This window comes from Microcaecilia unicolor, unplaced genomic scaffold, assembly GCF_901765095.1.
Source record: "Microcaecilia unicolor unplaced genomic scaffold, aMicUni1.1, whole genome shotgun sequence".
Lineage (NCBI taxonomy): Eukaryota > Metazoa > Chordata > Amphibia > Gymnophiona > Siphonopidae > Microcaecilia > Microcaecilia unicolor.
In genome coordinates this window covers 215,273-233,912 of record NW_021963051.1, presented here as the reverse complement: position 1 = coordinate 233,912, position 18,640 = coordinate 215,273, and the positions used below count along the sequence as shown (strand labels likewise).

The 18,640-nt window shown below is 40.7% G+C and overlaps 1 protein-coding gene across 1 annotated transcript in view; it reads right to left on the bottom strand.

The window, feature by feature from the left end:
* Positions 1-3,255: 3,255 nt before the first annotated feature.
* The window catches only part of LOC115458843 (serpin B4-like), a 48,924-nt gene continuing 33,539 nt past the window's right edge, over positions 3,256-18,640 (bottom strand). The window contains exons 5-8 of the mRNA XM_030188670.1: positions 17,451-17,565; positions 13,305-13,447; positions 7,626-7,793; positions 3,256-3,877 (exon numbers count right to left, since the gene is read on the bottom strand). Of these exons, the coding sequence (XP_030044530.1) occupies positions 3,479-3,877; positions 7,626-7,793; positions 13,305-13,447; positions 17,451-17,565 (825 nt within the window). The 3' untranslated portion in view covers positions 3,256-3,478. The remainder of the gene's footprint in view (positions 3,878-7,625; positions 7,794-13,304; positions 13,448-17,450; positions 17,566-18,640) is intronic.

The following is an 18,640-nucleotide window of genomic DNA, read 5'->3' as shown; positions in this document are numbered from 1 at the left end:
CTTTTCTATACAAAAGCACAGCAAAAATATAACAAAACTATCATGACCATCTAAAACCTATCCTCCCATTCATCCATTCATTCATTACCCATATATCAAATATAAAAACTTCATCCAGGATTAAGAATCAGTCCGCGATAAAGGTTTTCTTCTCAATGAATCACCAGTCCATCAGGTGAACCCACATCCAGTTCTACCAGTCACATAGTCCCAATTTTTAACCACGGAGATCTTCCCAAATTCCTCAATTGTTCAATCAGTCCTGTAATATCTAGGGAATCAGGTGATACCAGTTATCCAGAGTCTGTCTTCTTTTGCATAGTGACAGATAATTGGACTTTGAAAAAAGTAGCAAAGCTTTTTTTCAGGAATCTGTTTCTGCTGCCTCTATAATCAGACATTAACCTCCTTCCCTTTGCTAAAGCTGCCAGCTGATGCACTGGAGTCTTCTACAGGCTGGTAAAATGCCTATGTTGATTGACTCTATGCTCCTCTGATCTAGGGCTGTGGTCCTTTAGTGTGATGTCATGGAGAGAGCCAGGGGAGGTAGTTTCCAGGGCCAGACCCTGACATTGCACCACTCCTCCTGCAGCTGGGGTGCTAATGGCAATGGTCTCATCTTTAGCCTTTGATGGGCAGAATATTCAGTGCCAATTGTAGACTGTATTCCCAAACAACCCAACTACAAGAAAGTGTAATCCCATTGACCCATAGGCCATCAAACATCTACAAAAACCTTGTAGATATATACCACTGGCTTCAGTTCCTGAAACAGCTTCATCACTTCCAAAGTTTGCCTTCCTCACCAAAGCTGCAGGTCAATCATTTTTCGTCTCTATTATACTCAAGGGCCCTTTTACTAAGCTGCGTAGGCACCTATGCATGTCCAACGTGCACCAAATTGGGGTTACCTCCCCTGTGGCCCTTGCGGTAATTTCAATTTTGGTGCACATCTGCTACGCGCATCTGAAAAATATTTGTTATTTTCTGACATGTGGCAGCTACACATGTCAAGTGAAATTTGATGCACATAGACCATTACCACCCAGTTACCGCATGAGACCTTACCGCTAGGTCAATGGCTTGCAGTAAGGTCTGAGACCGAAAATGGATGCGCAGCAATTTTCATTTTGTCGCATGTCCGTTCTCGGCAAAAACAAAAAAGGCATTTTGTGTAGGTGCGCAAAAAAAAAAATTCTGCGTGCGCCGAAAACACGCGTCTACACTACCACAGGCCATTTTTCAGCGCACCTTAGTAAAAGGGTCCCTCAGTTCTTTATAATCTCAAGGGGACTGGAACCTCCTTTTAGTAAGGTCCTCGCATAAAATATGCCTCATTGTGGAAATATGAAATAATCTGTGTCGCCCATGTAAAACAAGACTTTCTAACAAAGGTGTCAGGTGTCTAGACATTCTTTCTAACAAAGGTGTCAGCTATTTCTAGCCCATTTGTGATACACAGGGACTAATACAGGTAAGACTTACCTGTATTAGTCCCTGTGTATCACAAATGGGCTAGAAATAGCTGACACCTTTGTTAGAAAGAATGTTCAAGATGAAGTTGACAGCTACTGTATATAGTGCACAAGACTTCCTATAGGGGCCTAGTTTTTGTATGGACAAAATCTCTTCTATAAAGGGGGTCAGTTAAAAAAAACAGCTGCACCAACTGAAAGTGTTAAGAATGCAAAATGACATAAAATAGTTGATTCAGAAATTGTTTATTAAATTGCTCGATGTAGCAAAGACAATAAATGATACATCACAAGTGATATTTAATAAAATGCTAGGCTGAGGCTGACAGTTTTATTGTGAACTCTGAACCTGTGCTTGGATTTATGAAATACATATGACATGAACACTTGAGGTGGCCAGTGTGTACATTCCGTGAGTGGGCCAGTGTCTACATTCAGCTGCGCTGCTTCCATGGAAGCAGAGGTGAGAATGGCACTGTGTGGCTGTTTTCTCCAATTACCTATCAAGATTTAGTACAAGACAAAGATCAATAATTCGGCATCAACGAGGGTATAGGAGGCAATTCCATAAAAGTGTGCTAAAAGTTAGGAGCCTAAAATCAAGGCGCTAAGCTAATATTCTAAACTGGCAACTTTGTATTGCCCAATCCATTATGGAACACTAATGCAAGTCAGCAATTCTTTGCTGTACGGCAGGTATAAATGGCTGTGCCTAAATGCAGTGCATTTAGGCACCTAACTGTGACTATTCAATAAAGCTCAAACTTAAATAGCATACCAATGGCCCGCCCCATGTGAACTCCCCCTCTGGAATGATGTGCTAGAGAACTTAGGCATCAAGTTACAAGATAGTGTCTAAGTGCACGTGGAGGGGCATAATCGAACGGGGGTGCCCATCTCTAAGGACGGCCCCGTAAAGGGGCGTCCCCAACCATATTATCGAAACAAGATGGGCGTCCATCTTTAGTTTCGATAATACAGTTGGGGACGCCCAAATCTCAACATTTGGGTCGACCTTAGAGATGGCCGCCCTTGGTTTTCGCCGATAATGGAATCCAAAGATGCCCATCTCAAAAACGGCCAAATCCAAGCCATTTGGTAGTGGGAGGAGCCAGCATTTGTAGTGCACTGGTCCCCCTCACATGCCAGGACACCAACCGGGCACCCTAGGGGGTACTGCAGTGGACTTTAGAAATTGCTCTCAGGTGCATAGCTCCCTTACCTTGGGAGTTGAGCCCCCCAACCCCCCCTCCAGGTCTGCCTGCCTGAAGTACACTGCACCCACTACAACTGCTCCAGGGACCTGTATACTGCTGCGATGGACCTCAGTATGGCATTTGAGGCTGGCAAAAAAGTATTTTTAACCTGTTTTTTATGGTGGGAGGGGGTTAGTGACCACTGGGGGAGTAAGGGGAGGTCATCCCCGATTCCCTCCGGTGGTCATCTACTCAGTTCAGGCATCTTTTCACGGCTTGGTCATGAAAAAAAATGGACCAAGTATAATCAGCCAAGTGCTCGTCAGGGCTGCCCTTCTTTTTTCCATTATCGGCCGAGGACGTCCATCTCCTAATCACACCCCAGTCCCGCTTTCGCTACCTTGCCGACACCCCCCCCCCCCCCCCCCCCCCGTGAACTTTGGTTGTCCCCACGACGGAAAGCCGTCGAGGGTGTAAAAAAATCAGCTTTTGATTATGCCGATTTGGGCGGCCTTGCGAGAAGGGCGCCCATCTCCCGATTTGTGTCAAAAGATGGGCGCCCTTCTCTTTCAAAAATGAGCTGGATAGGCATCTACCGGCTGCTTCACCACTGTTTTGGTGCCTAACTGCCACTTGAGCACCAAAGGTTAGGTGCGAAATAGGTACCTAACTTTTGGCACACTCTATAGAATGAAGGGGATACTGCACAAGACTGAGTACTTTGCATGGCTCACTGGTGGACTGGATGCCGCTGCATTACCTCTGAACACGCCCACCCTGCTCTGTTTTAGAAAGTCAGTATGTTTTCTATGGAGAACAGTATTTACCATAGAAGAGGATGGCATTAGTTGGGTTGTGTTTAATTACGAAAATGAAAGGATGGTTTGCTTTGAACTGACTGCGAATTGGTAAACTTTTTGGAATCACAGTTACGCCAGTGGCACCTGCTGCCTCTGTGCCTTCCTCATTAACTTCCACATAGCATTTATGGACCACCTTAGAAACTTTCAGGCCAACTATGGTGGACATACCAGACAAATCAGCAAGATCTGTAAACACATCTTTCATTCCCATTTCTTGTAAAACCGATCCGAGATCATAAGTCTCCTCAAGCTTGAAGGCAGGTATAGACACATCAACTTCAATTTCCCTTAGCTCTAAGTTGATCCAGTTGGCTAATTTTTCATAAGTTAGTCCATTTTCAACCTATAAATACAAAGGAGGCAAAACAATTTAATACTGACAAGAGTTTTTTGAATATACGTGATGAAATGCCTGAATATTTGAACATTGGATTATTCTGTGAAATTATAGACAGCAAAGATTAAGAGGACGTTATATGAAGTTGGTATTTCCCACCTGAAGAGGGGTTAGATGTAAGTTGGTGCATTCAGTCATTCTTCTGTATTTATCAGTGAAATGGTGGAATATTATTCCAATTCAGCTAAAATGTATTTCTTGTTATAGGACATTTCGTAAGGCCCTTAAAACTTATTTGTTTGAAAAATATGTACTAAGGGCCCTGTTTACTAAGCTGTACTGTAGGTGCGCTAACTTAGAACATGCTAATGATAGAGACACCCATTGTGGGTGTCTCTAGCATTAGTGCATGCTAAATTTTAGCACGTGCAAAAAAGTTTGCACATTTACAGTGCAGCTTAATAAACGGGGCCCTAAATGTTAATTTAGGTGTGGTTTATATTTGTAATTTGAATAGAATTTAATTTTGTAATGATTGTTTTATTGTATTTATTTATAATTCCTGAATTTGATCAGTTTTCTTATACTATGTAAATCGCACTAAACTCCTTATGGGGCATGTTAGCAATTCATAAGGGCCTCTTTTACTAAACCACGCTAGCAACTCCCATGCAGCAATTGCGAGGCAGCCCATTCAAATGGACTGCATCACATTTGCAGCACCAGAAATCACTAGCATGGTTTGGTTTAGTAAAAGAGGACCAAAATAAAGTACAGTAAATTATTAAAGATTTTTCCCATTCTGTGCCTATGGGAAAAACAGGTCCATGCTGGTTCAGACCTTCATATCCTTTGTTATAGACATCCATATTGTAATGATGACCATCATAATTATAGATAGATCTTTTTAGCTCAGTTAGGGAAATTAAAAGGCCAGAAGTTTCAAAATCACTTTTTTTAAATCTGAAAATATAGGACAAAATTTTCATATAGACTCTAATTCCATATTATATAGGCTTCTATATTGACTACTTGTACTATTTATCAATAAAAATCATCCATGCTGAAATACAAGTGTATTCTGTAACAATGCAAGTAACTTAATTGGCTTAACAAGCCAATCAGCGCTGTTAACAGTACAATTAGTGCTCAGTATTGCTTTTAACAGTACTTCAAAGAAATAATGAGCACTAATTGGCAATAATTCGAATTTATGTGCACAACTTGCTAAGCATATTCTGTAATGCAGTGCGCCTAAGTTCAAACATGCACAGGCAAAAGAAGGTGTGATTATGGAAAGTGAAAAGGGCGTTCCATGGGCATTCCGAAATTTATCCGTGTAGTTATAGAATATAGCCCAGTGCACCTAAATCTACACGTCAGGATTTACACCATATTTTCATTGGTGTAAATGGACACGCATAGTTTTAGGCACTGGGATATCAACTAAGCGTATTCTATATACCGCGCCTAAATTTAGGCATCATTTACATAGCACAGGTGGAAATGTTTTCCGTGCAGATTTTTATTAGGTGCTATATATAGAATCCCCCCCCCCCCTTAGTGCAGCAATTCTACAACTGGGTGACTCCATTTAGATGCCCTGAGGATGTGCAGTAGAAGACAATTCTGTAATGGCATTTGGACCCTTCTGGTTGCTTTAGATAATACTAGTGTAACTCAGTCTCAGCTTGTCTTAAAGTTATGTGCTCACAGTTACACCAGTCATAGATATGGAGCAACTGTGGGCATGTAAATATGGATGGGATGTGCGTAGCTTAAAGTGTTCTCTAAGGGGTCCTTTTATGAAGCAACGGTAGGCCTAACATGCAGGTAGCGCATGCCAAATCGGAATTACCGCCGGGGTAGCATGAGTGCCCGGTGGTAATTCCGAAGTTGGTGCGTGCTAGTTCCCGCGGTAGAAAATAATTTTCTACCGCGGGGGGCATTCCCAGCGGTAATTGGCAGCATGCCCACATTGGTGTGCACTGCATGATTACTGTGCAAGTAGCACGTGAGCCCTTACCACTAGATCAGTGGGTGGTGGTAAGGGCTTAGGCAGTAAATATCCACGTGCTACTTTTAATTTTAGTGCACAGACATTTACTGCTTCTTGAAAATGCCTTTTTTTCCTAGCCGTGGTAAGAAACAGCCCAGTGTGCGCCAAAAACACACGCCCACACTACCGCAGGCCACTTTTTACCGCAGCTTAGTAGAAGGACCCCTAAGTTGTAAACATTACCAAAGAGGCTCTTCAGATCTGCACCAGAAACAACATCACCAAAAGAGCAGGCCCCAAATCCAAATTAGAATAAAGATATTCTTTATACAAAAAACCCCAACGTGGTCCACCTTTCATCCACCAAGGACTGATTCAGGGGTAAATGACTAAAATCAATAAAAAGTATATAAATAATAAATAAATATCTTCATTAAAAATGTACACAAATGTGAGGAATCTAGAAAAATTGTGCACAGACTACAAGCATATAAAAAATATATAAAACTATGTCAAGCAAATAAATTCAAATATATCAGATTGGGCAGCGCACGTGTCATGCATATGCTGAACAAGGTGCAAAAAAGACCTTTTACAGAAAAGGCTCATCCCCAGTGATCAATACTGAGAAAATGCCTCAAGTCCATAAATGTGAAAAAGCAACGGAAGCCAAACAAACCAAAAATATATATAGGCAAACATACCACAAAGGTACAATATTTCACTTATGGCTGCAAGTGTTTGGCTGCCACTTCAAAACACCACTCATCAGCACTAAAGAAACAGTACTAAACATACATAATTAAAACAAGTCTAAAAACATCTCGCCAGCTCACAAAATAAAGTAAGCAATCTAAAAGTAAATCCTGCCCCATCTTACCAATAGCGTAAAGTAGCCTGGACTCAGAAACAGCATCCTTTCCAACAACACTAAAGGGCCAGTGCATGATGGGAACGTAATTTATCTTTTAATTCTAATGAAAACTCTTTCACTTTAAACAAACGAACATCTAACCAGTTTTAAAACTAAAATACAAACAACAAGCAAACAGTCCTACACGGTTAGCGCGTGTTAATTTTTAGCATGCACTAAAAATGCTTAGAGCACCTTAAAAAACAGGGCCCTAGGTACGTTCTCATGTCTTCCCAGGGTGAGTGTCCTGAGTAGCTCTGAGGAAAGCAGGAGAGGTTTAACTAAAGGCATCATTAAACAAAAAAGTCTTAAAGTCTATTTTACATTGAGACAGAGACATTTATCCAATTTTTCTTTTGTGGTTTTCAACTTTTTATTTGAGGTTTGAATGATCAGAATCATTAAATCAAGGGAGCACTTAGTTAAAATTGCTTCCCATTTATTAAAAAAAAGTCCTCTTCATTTGTATATAACTTGGGAGCCTTCATAATACTGAGGCCCCGGGGAATATGTTTAAATCTACAATAGTCCAATAGTGATGATGAATGGAATTCACTTTCCACCATAACTCAACTTTATGTTCTCTCCCGAAGTCTGGAGCACCCGGTTTAAACTCCAGACTGAGGAAGCTTTGCTCTCATCTTCACACAGCCACAAACATGACTAATTTGCTCAAATGTATACTCTAACAATCATAATGAAATAAAAAAATGGTTTTAAATCTTAGTGTCACATGTAGTATATGCATTAACTTTTTTTAATTTGTATTTTCATTTCAACTTACATTAATACATTTTAAAACAGCCACACTATAATATATACAATTTTATTTTAATTATTACCTCTTCCAGGCCAGTGGACTCATCAGTTATATCATTTGGAAGTAGTATAAGCATGCTGAATTCATTCTTACAATATGGCAGTTCTAGAATCATCATGTGCATCTCGGGTATGCAGGCCAGTTTAAATTTGCCATTCTGATGCATCATCTGAACTGGCTTGCTCTCTCTCTTTAAAACAACAACAAAAATGCATTTACAAACTAGTGTTAAATTTTCTTTCATTTAGGGGCCCTTTTACAAAGGTGCGAGAGGGCTAACACGTGGGTAGCATGCGCCCAATCGACACTACCTCTGGGGTAGCGTGTGCCCCCAGCAGTAAATCCGATTTTGGTGCAGCATTTTCTACCGCAAGGGACATTCTCAGTGGTAGCCATCTGCACCCACTTTGATACTCGCTGCATGATTACCGCATGGGTAGGGTGTGACCCCTTACCGCTAAGTCAACGGGTGGTGGTAAGGGCTCAGGCCATAAATAGGCACAGGCCCATTTGCCGGCCCATAAAAAAACAGCCTTTTCCCCGGCTGTAGTAAAAAATGGTCCAAGGTGTGCCTAAAAGATGCACTCATTATATCGCAGGCCATGTTTTACGGTGGCTTTGTAAAAGGACCCCTCAGTTATTCCCTGATATGCCACACTTTGTTCACACATTTATGTCTTTACTATAAAATGAAAGTTACATTGTTAATCAGTGTTATTCTTCAAGGCACAATGTTATAAAGGTTATATACTCAAATGTAAAGTTTGTTCTAAGATATAATAGCAAAGTTATAAACAAAAGAAAAGTTAATTGTAATCATATTGACCACTATTCATTAAGCGGGGATTGTTTACTGCATCACTGGAGATAGTGTATGCAGATATCTCTCACTCACATTAATTTGGATATCTTGAATTCAGCCTAACTGGGTGGTCATTGAGGACCATGTTGATGCAAAACATTAAGAGGGTAATTTTATAACAGGGATCCATGAAAAAGCACTATTTTATAAAGACAAGTAGGCACCTAATTGTTTTATAAAATATTAGCGTATGCAGCAGAGAATGTGCCTTGAATGTAGGTGTGATTTCTTACATCTGCTAAAATGCTGGTATAAATGGTATAAATATACATGTGTAGATTAAAGTATTTCCTAATCTATGCCCATATGTGCTATATCTTATCTTGCACAATTCTATTCCACGTTTTCCCAATCAAGGTTCAAAATGGAACTCAAAAAAGATACCAGTCAGACACTGGGAGAGCTTGAATGCTTAAAATCTGTCATAGCAATTAGGAGCCTTGAGTAAGATATTTATAAAACATACTGTATATGTCTTGAGCTGTCTATGAAAGATACTATAGGAGGAAAATTGCCTAATATTTAAAGGGAGTGAGTTCCAAGTAAGAACAGCCTGATAAGAAAAAGAAGATTCAGTAACACACTTAAATTTAACTCCTTTAGCAACAGGAAATTTAAACAATATCAGGTCTTTGGTAAGTTGAGTAGCATTAGTTCCTAAAAATTCAATAAATAGAGATAAAAGTTCAGTAGTTTCACCAAGCAAAGTTTTAAAAACTGAAAAGAAATGTTAAAATCGATGTGAGCTTTCAAGGCGCAATTGAATCAGAAAAGGGGTGATTCTGTTACATTTTTTCAAATCAAAGATCATCCTAATGGCTGTATTTTATAGTAAATGGATCTTCCTTAATAACTTAGCAGAGATTTCACAATATAGCATGTTACAATAATCTAAGTAAGAAAAAATTAACAGCTGTACAACTAAGGCAAAGCAGTCTAAAAAATAAGGGGTCCTTTTACTAAGGTGTGCTGAAAAATGGCTTGCGGTAGTGTAGGCGTGGGTTTTGGGCGTGCGCCAATCCATTTTTCAGTGTACCTGTAAAAAAAGGCCTTTTAAAATTTTTTGCTGAAAATGGATGTGCGGCAAAATGAAAATGGGCATTTTGAGAACTTACCACCAGCTATTGACCTAGCAGTAAAGTCTCACAAATTAACCGGTGGTAATGACCTATGCATGTCAAATGCCACTTGGTGCACATCTGATATGCGCATCCGAAAATAAAAATTATTTTTCGGCCACGCGTATCAGACACGTGCCAAAAATGAAATTACCTCAAGATCCACTTGGTAGCTTGGTGGTAAATCCATTTTGGTAAGTGTTGAGCGTGCGTAGACGCTTATGCGGCTTAGTAAGAGGGCCCTTAAGAGTGGATAGATCTTAGTTGCTTAGGCCTGAAAAATATCTTTTTGAAAAGATTATTTACTTGGTGTTCCATTGAAATAGAAGAGCCCAACAGCACTCCCAGATCTCTAGAATATGTTTCCACTGGTAGTTTCTCAGTATGCACCAATGGTATAGAAGCAGGTACATTATTGATGGTATTACTAAACTATAAGATTTTAGTCTGATTCATATTTAGATTTAAAGAATGAGAGAATGCCAACCTACGCAATTAGTAACTCTGGTATAAGTCACTGTAATGGTCCCAGTATTAAAAATATCATCTGTATAGGAAAGTAATATTTCCCCAGAATGAAAAGACAGCGAGTTTAAAGAGGTCATTAAACAGGATTGGTGAAAGTGGGTAACCGTGAGGAACATCACAAGGTGGCTGAAATGCGAAAGATTTGATTGCGTTCTTAATGACCATATAGGATCTATTTGTTAAAAAAAATCAATGAACCAGCTGAAAACATTGCTGGAAATTCCCAGCACATTTAACTTACTCATCAGCTTTTCATGATTGACCTTATCACAGATATGAAATTGTAACAATAACATGTGATGTCCTTGACAAAATGCCCTTTTGACATGAGATTCGTATACCATAAGAAGAGCTTCTGTGCTACGTAAAGACCTAAAGCCAAATTGAGATGAGTGTAAAATATTACATTTAGGGGCTCTTTTACTAATCTGCGGTAAACGCATGCTAAAAAAATTGTTTTTATTTTTTAGTGCTAGGGGTGGCTCTGGGGGTGGAGAATAGGCGTGTCCTGTGCTAATCAATTAGCACAGCTACATTGCCACGAGATAACTGTTTACTGTGTGGTTAGAGCGTGAGCCTTTACTGCCTACTTGCCGAAGCGTAGCCAGGTTCAGGGCACGGGGGGGGGGGGGGAGTGAGAATGGACTGCTGACAGCGCCTGCACTTAATTTAAACATGACAGATTGTATCAAAAATAGGCACCGGTACCGTCGGAAGTCCGTATGGGGGGGAGCTGCCGCTCCCCTGGCAATCTACCTAGCTATGCCTCTGCTCACATGCTAATGACCATGCACTAATGGGAACATTAGCGTGTATCCATTATTGCCAAAATAGAAAATTCGGCCATTTCCTGGCAGCACTAAAAGTGGCCTTGCATGCGGGAAAGACCTGCACTGGGATAGCGCAGGCTACTTTTTAGCATTACTTAGTAAAAGGGCCCCTTAGATAATTTGAGAGTCTTTTACTAAGGAATGCTCATGTTTTTAGCACGTGCTAAAAATAGGTGCACGCTAAATGTTAGAGACACCCATAGGAATGCACTGGTGTCTCTAATGTTTAGCGCACGCTAAAAACGTGAGCGCACCTTAGTAAAAGACCCTCTTTATAAGTTGTAATTCTATCATTAAGTCAATCAAAATCAACAGCTTTGGGGATAGGAGTTATATTTCCCATTGATAATGGAAGAATGCATAAACTTAATATGCAATTCACAAATATTGTTATCTAGGAGACAATGGAAGGAAGAGGATCACTCAATAAAAGAGAGAAACAGCAAACCAAAGAACAGCTTGAAGAGGAATGTCTATTGAGAAATGGTTTTATTTCTTGCTCTGAGAAAGGCTGAAAATTGAACCAAAGTCTATTGGCAGGAGCATTATCCTCAATTTTAGCCAAATAACTTAGAATATCAAAGGTGATGGTAGAAAATGACTAGTGTATTGATATAACTAACAGAGAAAATAAATTGCAAAATCATCTGCTGTTGGCTCTTGAATTTGAGGCTTACAATCAACCCTAGAAGAGTCAGTTTAGATTTTCCACAAGAGAAAATAACCTGCCTTGGTCCAGTCGAGGAGAATTAATTAAATCAGAATAGAATTTCTTTTTAGAAATGACGTCATATTTATAAGATTTTAATTGTTCTTTCCATAAGAATTTAGTAGAAATGTCACCAGACTTATGCTATGAGCACACTGGTCGGTGACAGTTCTGCTTCAATGATTGTAAATATTGGGAATACCAATGAGATTCCTTGACCCTGAAGGATTTCCTAATGGTCAAAGGGGCAATATCATTTAAAGTATTTGTAACAGATGTATTACAGTCTAGAAGCATCAAGTTTAGTTCAGAAGCTTTTAAATTAAGCAATGGAGTGACATGAGACCAGAAAATGTCCATATTGATTTTACCCCTTTTTTAAAAGCATTACTGGCTAAGGTCATACCTGGAGAGTAGTTCAGAGATTAAAGAAGAAATTAAAAACCTATTTTTCCAGTATGCTTTTGGGCAGGGGGGGCTGATCCTGGGTTATGGCATGGGGAAGTCTGCTGGGACACTATGATGAACGAGTTTTTAAAAGTAATTGTTCTTAAGGTGGTGACTGGAGTTTGACTGATTCTCTAGGAGTTCTTTTATAAATATATATAATTTTATATGTAAACTACTCTGACTTCTTGATATATCAAGGGTTTTTAAACTAGTAAACTATTAGTAAAAAAAATTTAGAGTGAATTCAGATGAATGGTCAGACCCTCTCTGATGTAATTTCCTGTTTTCACAGGGACTGAACGCAACAAATGAAAGCTATAGCAATAGCACACTTAAGGTTAGGTGAATCACTAACACTGCCTGCCACTGAAAATTAGTGGTTAGCACCTAAGTGAAAATCAGCTATTTGGGGGGACTTTCTGGGGGCAGAGTCAGCACTTAGCTGAATACTAAATACTAAATAATTAGACTTTACATGAACGAGACAAAACCAAACTCTTGTCACTTGCCTGTTTAACCTCATTGCTACTAATGAACACGCACTACCACTTTAATCCTTATGTCGAAAATGATCTCTCTATAGTAGATGGCCTAACTTAAGTTACAATTCAATCTATCACTCAGAAACCTCTATGCAATACCATAATGTACTCTCCTTTACCATGTATGTATGCACCTTAATGCAATACCAGTTGTAATTCTGTACCCGGAAATGGCGATCGCCATTACGGCATAATGTAAGCCACGTTGAGCCTGCAAATTGGTGGGAAAATGTGGGATACAAATGCTACAAATAAATAAATAAATGCCAATATTCAGCAATTAAGCAGCCAAGGTAACTACAAAAAACACAATCCTGTCTTTGTACAGCAACCCATGGCCTGTGAAGTGCTGAATATAGACTTAACTGACTGTGTGTTAGCTGGCTCGACATAAAGTGGATGGTCAACGTCGAAGCATGGACTACTACTACTAATCATTTCTATAGTGCTACTAGACATAGTAGCTGTGATTTGCCCAGAGTCACAAGGAGCTGCAGTGGGAATCAAACCCAATTCCCCAGGACCAAAGTCTGCTGCACTAACCACTAAGCTACTCCTGGACATGACCTAGCACTGAAAACCTGGGAAAACTGCTAGTGGCAGTCAGCAAAATGCTCACCGCTGCAGACTGAATATTTATCCCACTATTTTTATTTAAATACCTTATTCAGTCGGAACTGCTCTTCTTTTGTATTTTCTTTCTTAAATTCCTTTTCCCACTTTCCTTTGAAGTAGACAGCATTCACCAAGGCTATAAGGATATCTGGGCGAAGAGAACCTTCAGCGAACAGATCTTTAATTTTACCTTGAAAAGAAAGAATCAAACGTTGCAGTGTGTATATTTTCATTAGTCTAATGTTTCATGTTATGAAAATGACAAAAGACTATACATTCCGGGACATAAATATTTCTTAAACTATTTCCTATATCTCTTTAATTTATGACATGTTTGGTGCAGGGTTTTTTTCCCCAATACTGAGAGATGTAGGCTGACCATAAAAGCCTCACACTTCACAACCCAAAAGTGCTGTCTTAGTTTAAATAGTAAACATAATTATCCCTTCTTGATAAAACACTTACACTTCTTTAAAAAATTGGAGGAAAAGGACATCAGAAACCTTTAGAACAGACCGAAATTCATGGTCCCACATTTCATTCATTGGTCTCCAAAAAATCTCCAAAAATTCAAATCTTTTTATGTTATACTAGTGATTCAAAAATACAAATTTATAGTGTGTGTCTTATTTTAATTTAATGAACTGATTGCATGTTGAGTCTTCTAAAGTTAAGCTTTTGTTATAGATGAGACTGAACTGAAAAAAGGGCATATATACCCCTGAGGAATACTGTTCCCTCTAAGCTGGGTAGATGTCCTCCAACTGCATTGCTGCCAGTAGGGGGCAGTGCTTCAATATTATGTCATCCATCACGAGGGACAGGCAGGTTCCCTGGAGTCCCGCAGAGCTTGCCTGTCTCTCAATGTTGAACATTTGATATTGAAATAATGTTGTCTACTGACAGGCTATAGGTGGAGGACTCCCGCTCAGCTTAGAGGGAACAGTGATGAGGTGAAACAATGGCCCCATTGGGATGAATAGGATAAGTGCACCAAAATCAATTTTTTCAGTTCTCAGTTTATGGGCTCGATGTTTATTATTGAATGTAAGATTGTAGAATTTGTCCCCCTATTTGTACAGTTATAATAAGGTAATGTTAGGATAAACACATCCACATCTGTTAACACAATAATTTCTTACCTGAAGATGGTTACTTTATTAGTTAATTGCTTTCATATGGGTCAGAGATATCACAAAGTAAACATTAACAGTTATAATAAAGTTCAAACAACCTTGAACTTGCTTTTTATTTAGCAAAAATATCACTTATAAAGTAAGAAAACACATATATAATGGCATCTCTTAAATAAAAATGTCATTCTCTTTGTTTACCTATCCCAGACTTTCCCTAACTTATGAGTTGTAGAACAGAGAATGGTTAGTCATCAAATGCTGACCTGGGGGCCTGCTTGCTAAAATGTGGTACATTTATGCACTTACTGCCTCATAACTGCAAATGGTTAAGGTGCGATGAGAGCAAAACTTGTGTGGTAAATGCAGGGATGTGCCCTTCATCTGCCCTGCATTTACTGCACAGGGCAGACACCTACTATATAGGCCCCATGTTCCATGCATTGACAGCTTCTCCTTCTTACCTACAAATGCACTCAGTCTGCTGCCCCTCACTACCTCTCTACCCTCATCTCCCCTTACGTTCCCGCCCGTAACCTCCGTTCACAGGATAAATCCCTCCTCTCAGTACCCTCTCCACCACCGCCAACTCCAGGCTCCGCTCATTCTGCCTCGCCTCACCCTATGCTTGGAACAACCTTCCTGAACCCTTACGCCAAGCCCCCTCCCTGCCCATCTTCAAGTCTTTGCTTAAAGCCCACCTCTTCAATGCTGCGTTCGGCACCTAACCCTTACCGTTCAGTGAATCCAGACTGCCCCAATTTGACTGCCCCGATCGGACCGACCGTTCACTTGTCTATTAGATTGTAAGCTCTTTGAGCAGGGACTGTCTCTCTTTGTTAAATTGTACAGCGCTGCGTAACCCTAGTAGCGCTCTAGAAATGTTAAGTAGTAGTAGTAGTAGTAGATATATACCCATGCTATCTACCAATGTATACAATGCAAACCGCAACAAGAGAGGACAAGGCCACTACGGTGTAACTTGTACTCCATCTCAATCCAATCCCCTGCAACACACACATACCTCCTGATCAGCACCTTCCCTCATGCACAACAACCCCCCACTGATTAAGGCCCCTTCCCACAGTCCAACCCCATCCTGATCAAGGTATCCCCCCAACAAAGAAGATTCCTCATACCACTCTCCCCCAGGATTCAGCCAGGGGCTGTCCTGGTAGTCTGGCAGGTCAACATGAGAGCAGGGTTCTTCCACTCTCACCTTTGTGCTGATCGGTGTTCAAAATAGCACCTATGACTCCTAGATGTAGTCTTATTGTACTACCAATAAGAGTCAATCTGCCACACCCTTATACCACCCAATACATATCCGCACAGTGTTATAGAATACCAGGGATGTGCACCCTAATTGGGCGACAGAAATTACACCTGGTTTATTTTATTTATTTATTTTGTTGCATTTATAGCCCACATTTTCCCACCTATTTGCAGGCTCAATGTGGCTTACAATATAATACAACTATAATCACATTGATGGAATAGAGAATCAGAGTATATATTTTTATTTTTTTTTACATTTGTACCCCGCGCTTTCCCACTCATGGCAGGCTCAATGCGGCTTACATGGGGCAATGGAGGGTTAAGTGACTTGCCCAGAGTCACAAGGAGCTGCCTGTGCCTGAAGTGGGAATCAAACTCAGTTCCTCAATTCCCCAGGACCAAAGTCCATAACAGATAAGGTGCATAGGAATATTATGGCAATCATATTAACGGAGAAAAATTTCAGAATTATTGCTATTAAGGTTCATATGAAAATTATGTTGATTAAGATGTGGGTAAGTGGATAACAACATAACATAATGATATCAGGACAGGGTATGATTTTCAGTAATTAGGGTGTAAATAAAATAGGCAAAATAAAAGAGTTCCAATATAAAATTGTGTCTGGTGTTGTTTAGGAGTCAGATCGTTATGAGGGATCCATTTTGTACGCTTTTTTGAACAAGTAAGTCTTCAGTAGTTTCTGGAAGGTTTAAGCAGGTGTAAGTTCTGGTGCCTAAATCTGGGTGCCAAAATTGGCACGCAATGCTATTTAATAAAGGGAACTCCCGGTGGCGTAGCAAGGGGGGGGGGTGGTGCTCCCTACCAGCTCCCCACTCCGACCAGCTCCTGCACCCTACCTTTAAAAAGAATTTCAGAATCCCAGGCAAGGCACAGCGCCTCGCGCCTGCCCTGCACATAACTTCCTATTTCTGCAAGGGCGGGACAGACAGAGCGAGGGAAGGCCCAACGGTCCACATTTCTTTTACGTGCAGGGCAGGCGCGAGGTGCTGCGCCTCACCTGGGATTCCGATATTCTTTTTAAAGGTAGAGTGCAGGAGCTGGTCGGGGGGGGGGGGGGATGTCATCGCGCTGCACTCGGGGGGGTGGTGCTACGGCGAACCGCCCCGCCCCGGGTGGCAACCCCCCTGCTACGCCACTGGGAACTCCTCATTGAGGGGTCCTTTTACTAAGCTGTAGCAAAAGGGGGCCTGTACTGGCGTCAGCACGTGTTTTTGATATGAGCTGAGGCCCCCTTTTACTGCAGTGGGTATAAGGTTGGGTTTTTTAAAGACACGGCTGTGTGGAAAGTGAAACACTTGCAGCGCAGGCATTTCAGGGGGCGCACTTACCACCACCCATTGAGGTGGCAGTAAGGGGCTCCCACGCTAACCCAGTGGTAACTGGGCAGCATGTGGCACTGCCTGATTACCACTGGGTAAACACTGGCGCTACAAAAAGAAAAATATTTTGTAGCAGAGGAAATAGCGCACACTGGGAGTGGGAACGACCACTGCGCTGATGTAGTAGCCTGGTTTTACTTCCAGTTTAGCGAGTGGTAAGTCACGTTTGGCTTACCGCCGCTTAGTAAAAGACCCCCTGAATCCCCATTATAGAACAGCATTGAACACTGATTTTTTTGCGCTAATGTTTGAGCGCTATTTAATGAATCTACCCCTAAATGCAAGGCATATGCTTGCCCGCCCCCACCCCACCCCCATTTACTACCTGGGCTTCACAAACAGTTGTCACACTTTAGTGAACATGACTTTTAATTCTTACCTTGTGTCTCATTCTCAACCCACATATTAATCTTCTTTCTGACTTCCTCTACATTTCTAAAGTCAACATCTTCAGGCATTGAATTATACATTTGCTGAACACAGTTTAAATATTCCTGTGAAAACAAGAGCCACACACACACACTGGTGACTATTTCTATAAGAGGAAAAACTGAAAAAAATATGTCCTAGATAATTTATTTATTTAAAAATGTTTACCCCACTTACAACTAAGTGGATTACAAAAGAAAAAAATACATGCACAAAGATAATAACACACTCTCGAAATTGTCTGCTTCCATTGACATGTATGCCCGCCATCTCTGTTACATTGACAAAAAACTTCCCTAACAGGAAAAAGCCTTCAAAAATAAATAAGAAGCTTCTTAAATTTCTGCAAAGCTGGGCAAAGCCTAAGATACATTGGAAGGCTGTTCCATAATACTGACCCTGACACATAAAAGGCACATCTTGAAGTCACCACATAATAAAAAGTAGGAAAAGCTGGTACCATCAAGCACCTCTCATTGTCCGATCTTAAATCCCAGGCAGACACATACAGCTGTATAGCTTCAATCACATACCAGGGCGCAGCTGCCTGTATCGCTTGATAAATCAACATCAGCACTGTACTGTACAGGTAACCAATAGAGACACCTCAATGTTGGTGTTACATGTTCTACTACTACTACTACTACAAATCATTTCTATAGCGCTACCAGTTGTATGCAGTGCTTTACAATTGAACATGAAGAAAAGACAGTCCCTGCTCAAAAGAGCTTACAATATAAATCAGGACAGACAGACAGGACAAATAAGGATAAGGGTAGGACAGACAGAAGGACACATAGGTAAAGGGACTATTGAAGAGAGGAAGACACGATAAAGGTTACGAGCAAGTGACAAGTTAGGAGTCAAAAGCAGCATCAAACAGGTAGGCCTTTAGTCCGGATTTGAAGGTGGCCAGGGATGGAGCTAGACATAACGGCTCAGGAAGCCCATTCCAGGCATAAGGTGTGGCGAGACAAAAGGAACAGAGCCTGGAGCTAGCGATGGAGGAGAAGGGTGCAATTAGGAGAGATTTGCCTAGTGAACGGAGTTCCTGGGAAGGAGTGTAGGGAGAGATGAAGGTGGAGAGGTAGTGAGGGGCTGCAGAGTGAATGCACATATAAGTCAATAAGAGGAGCTTGA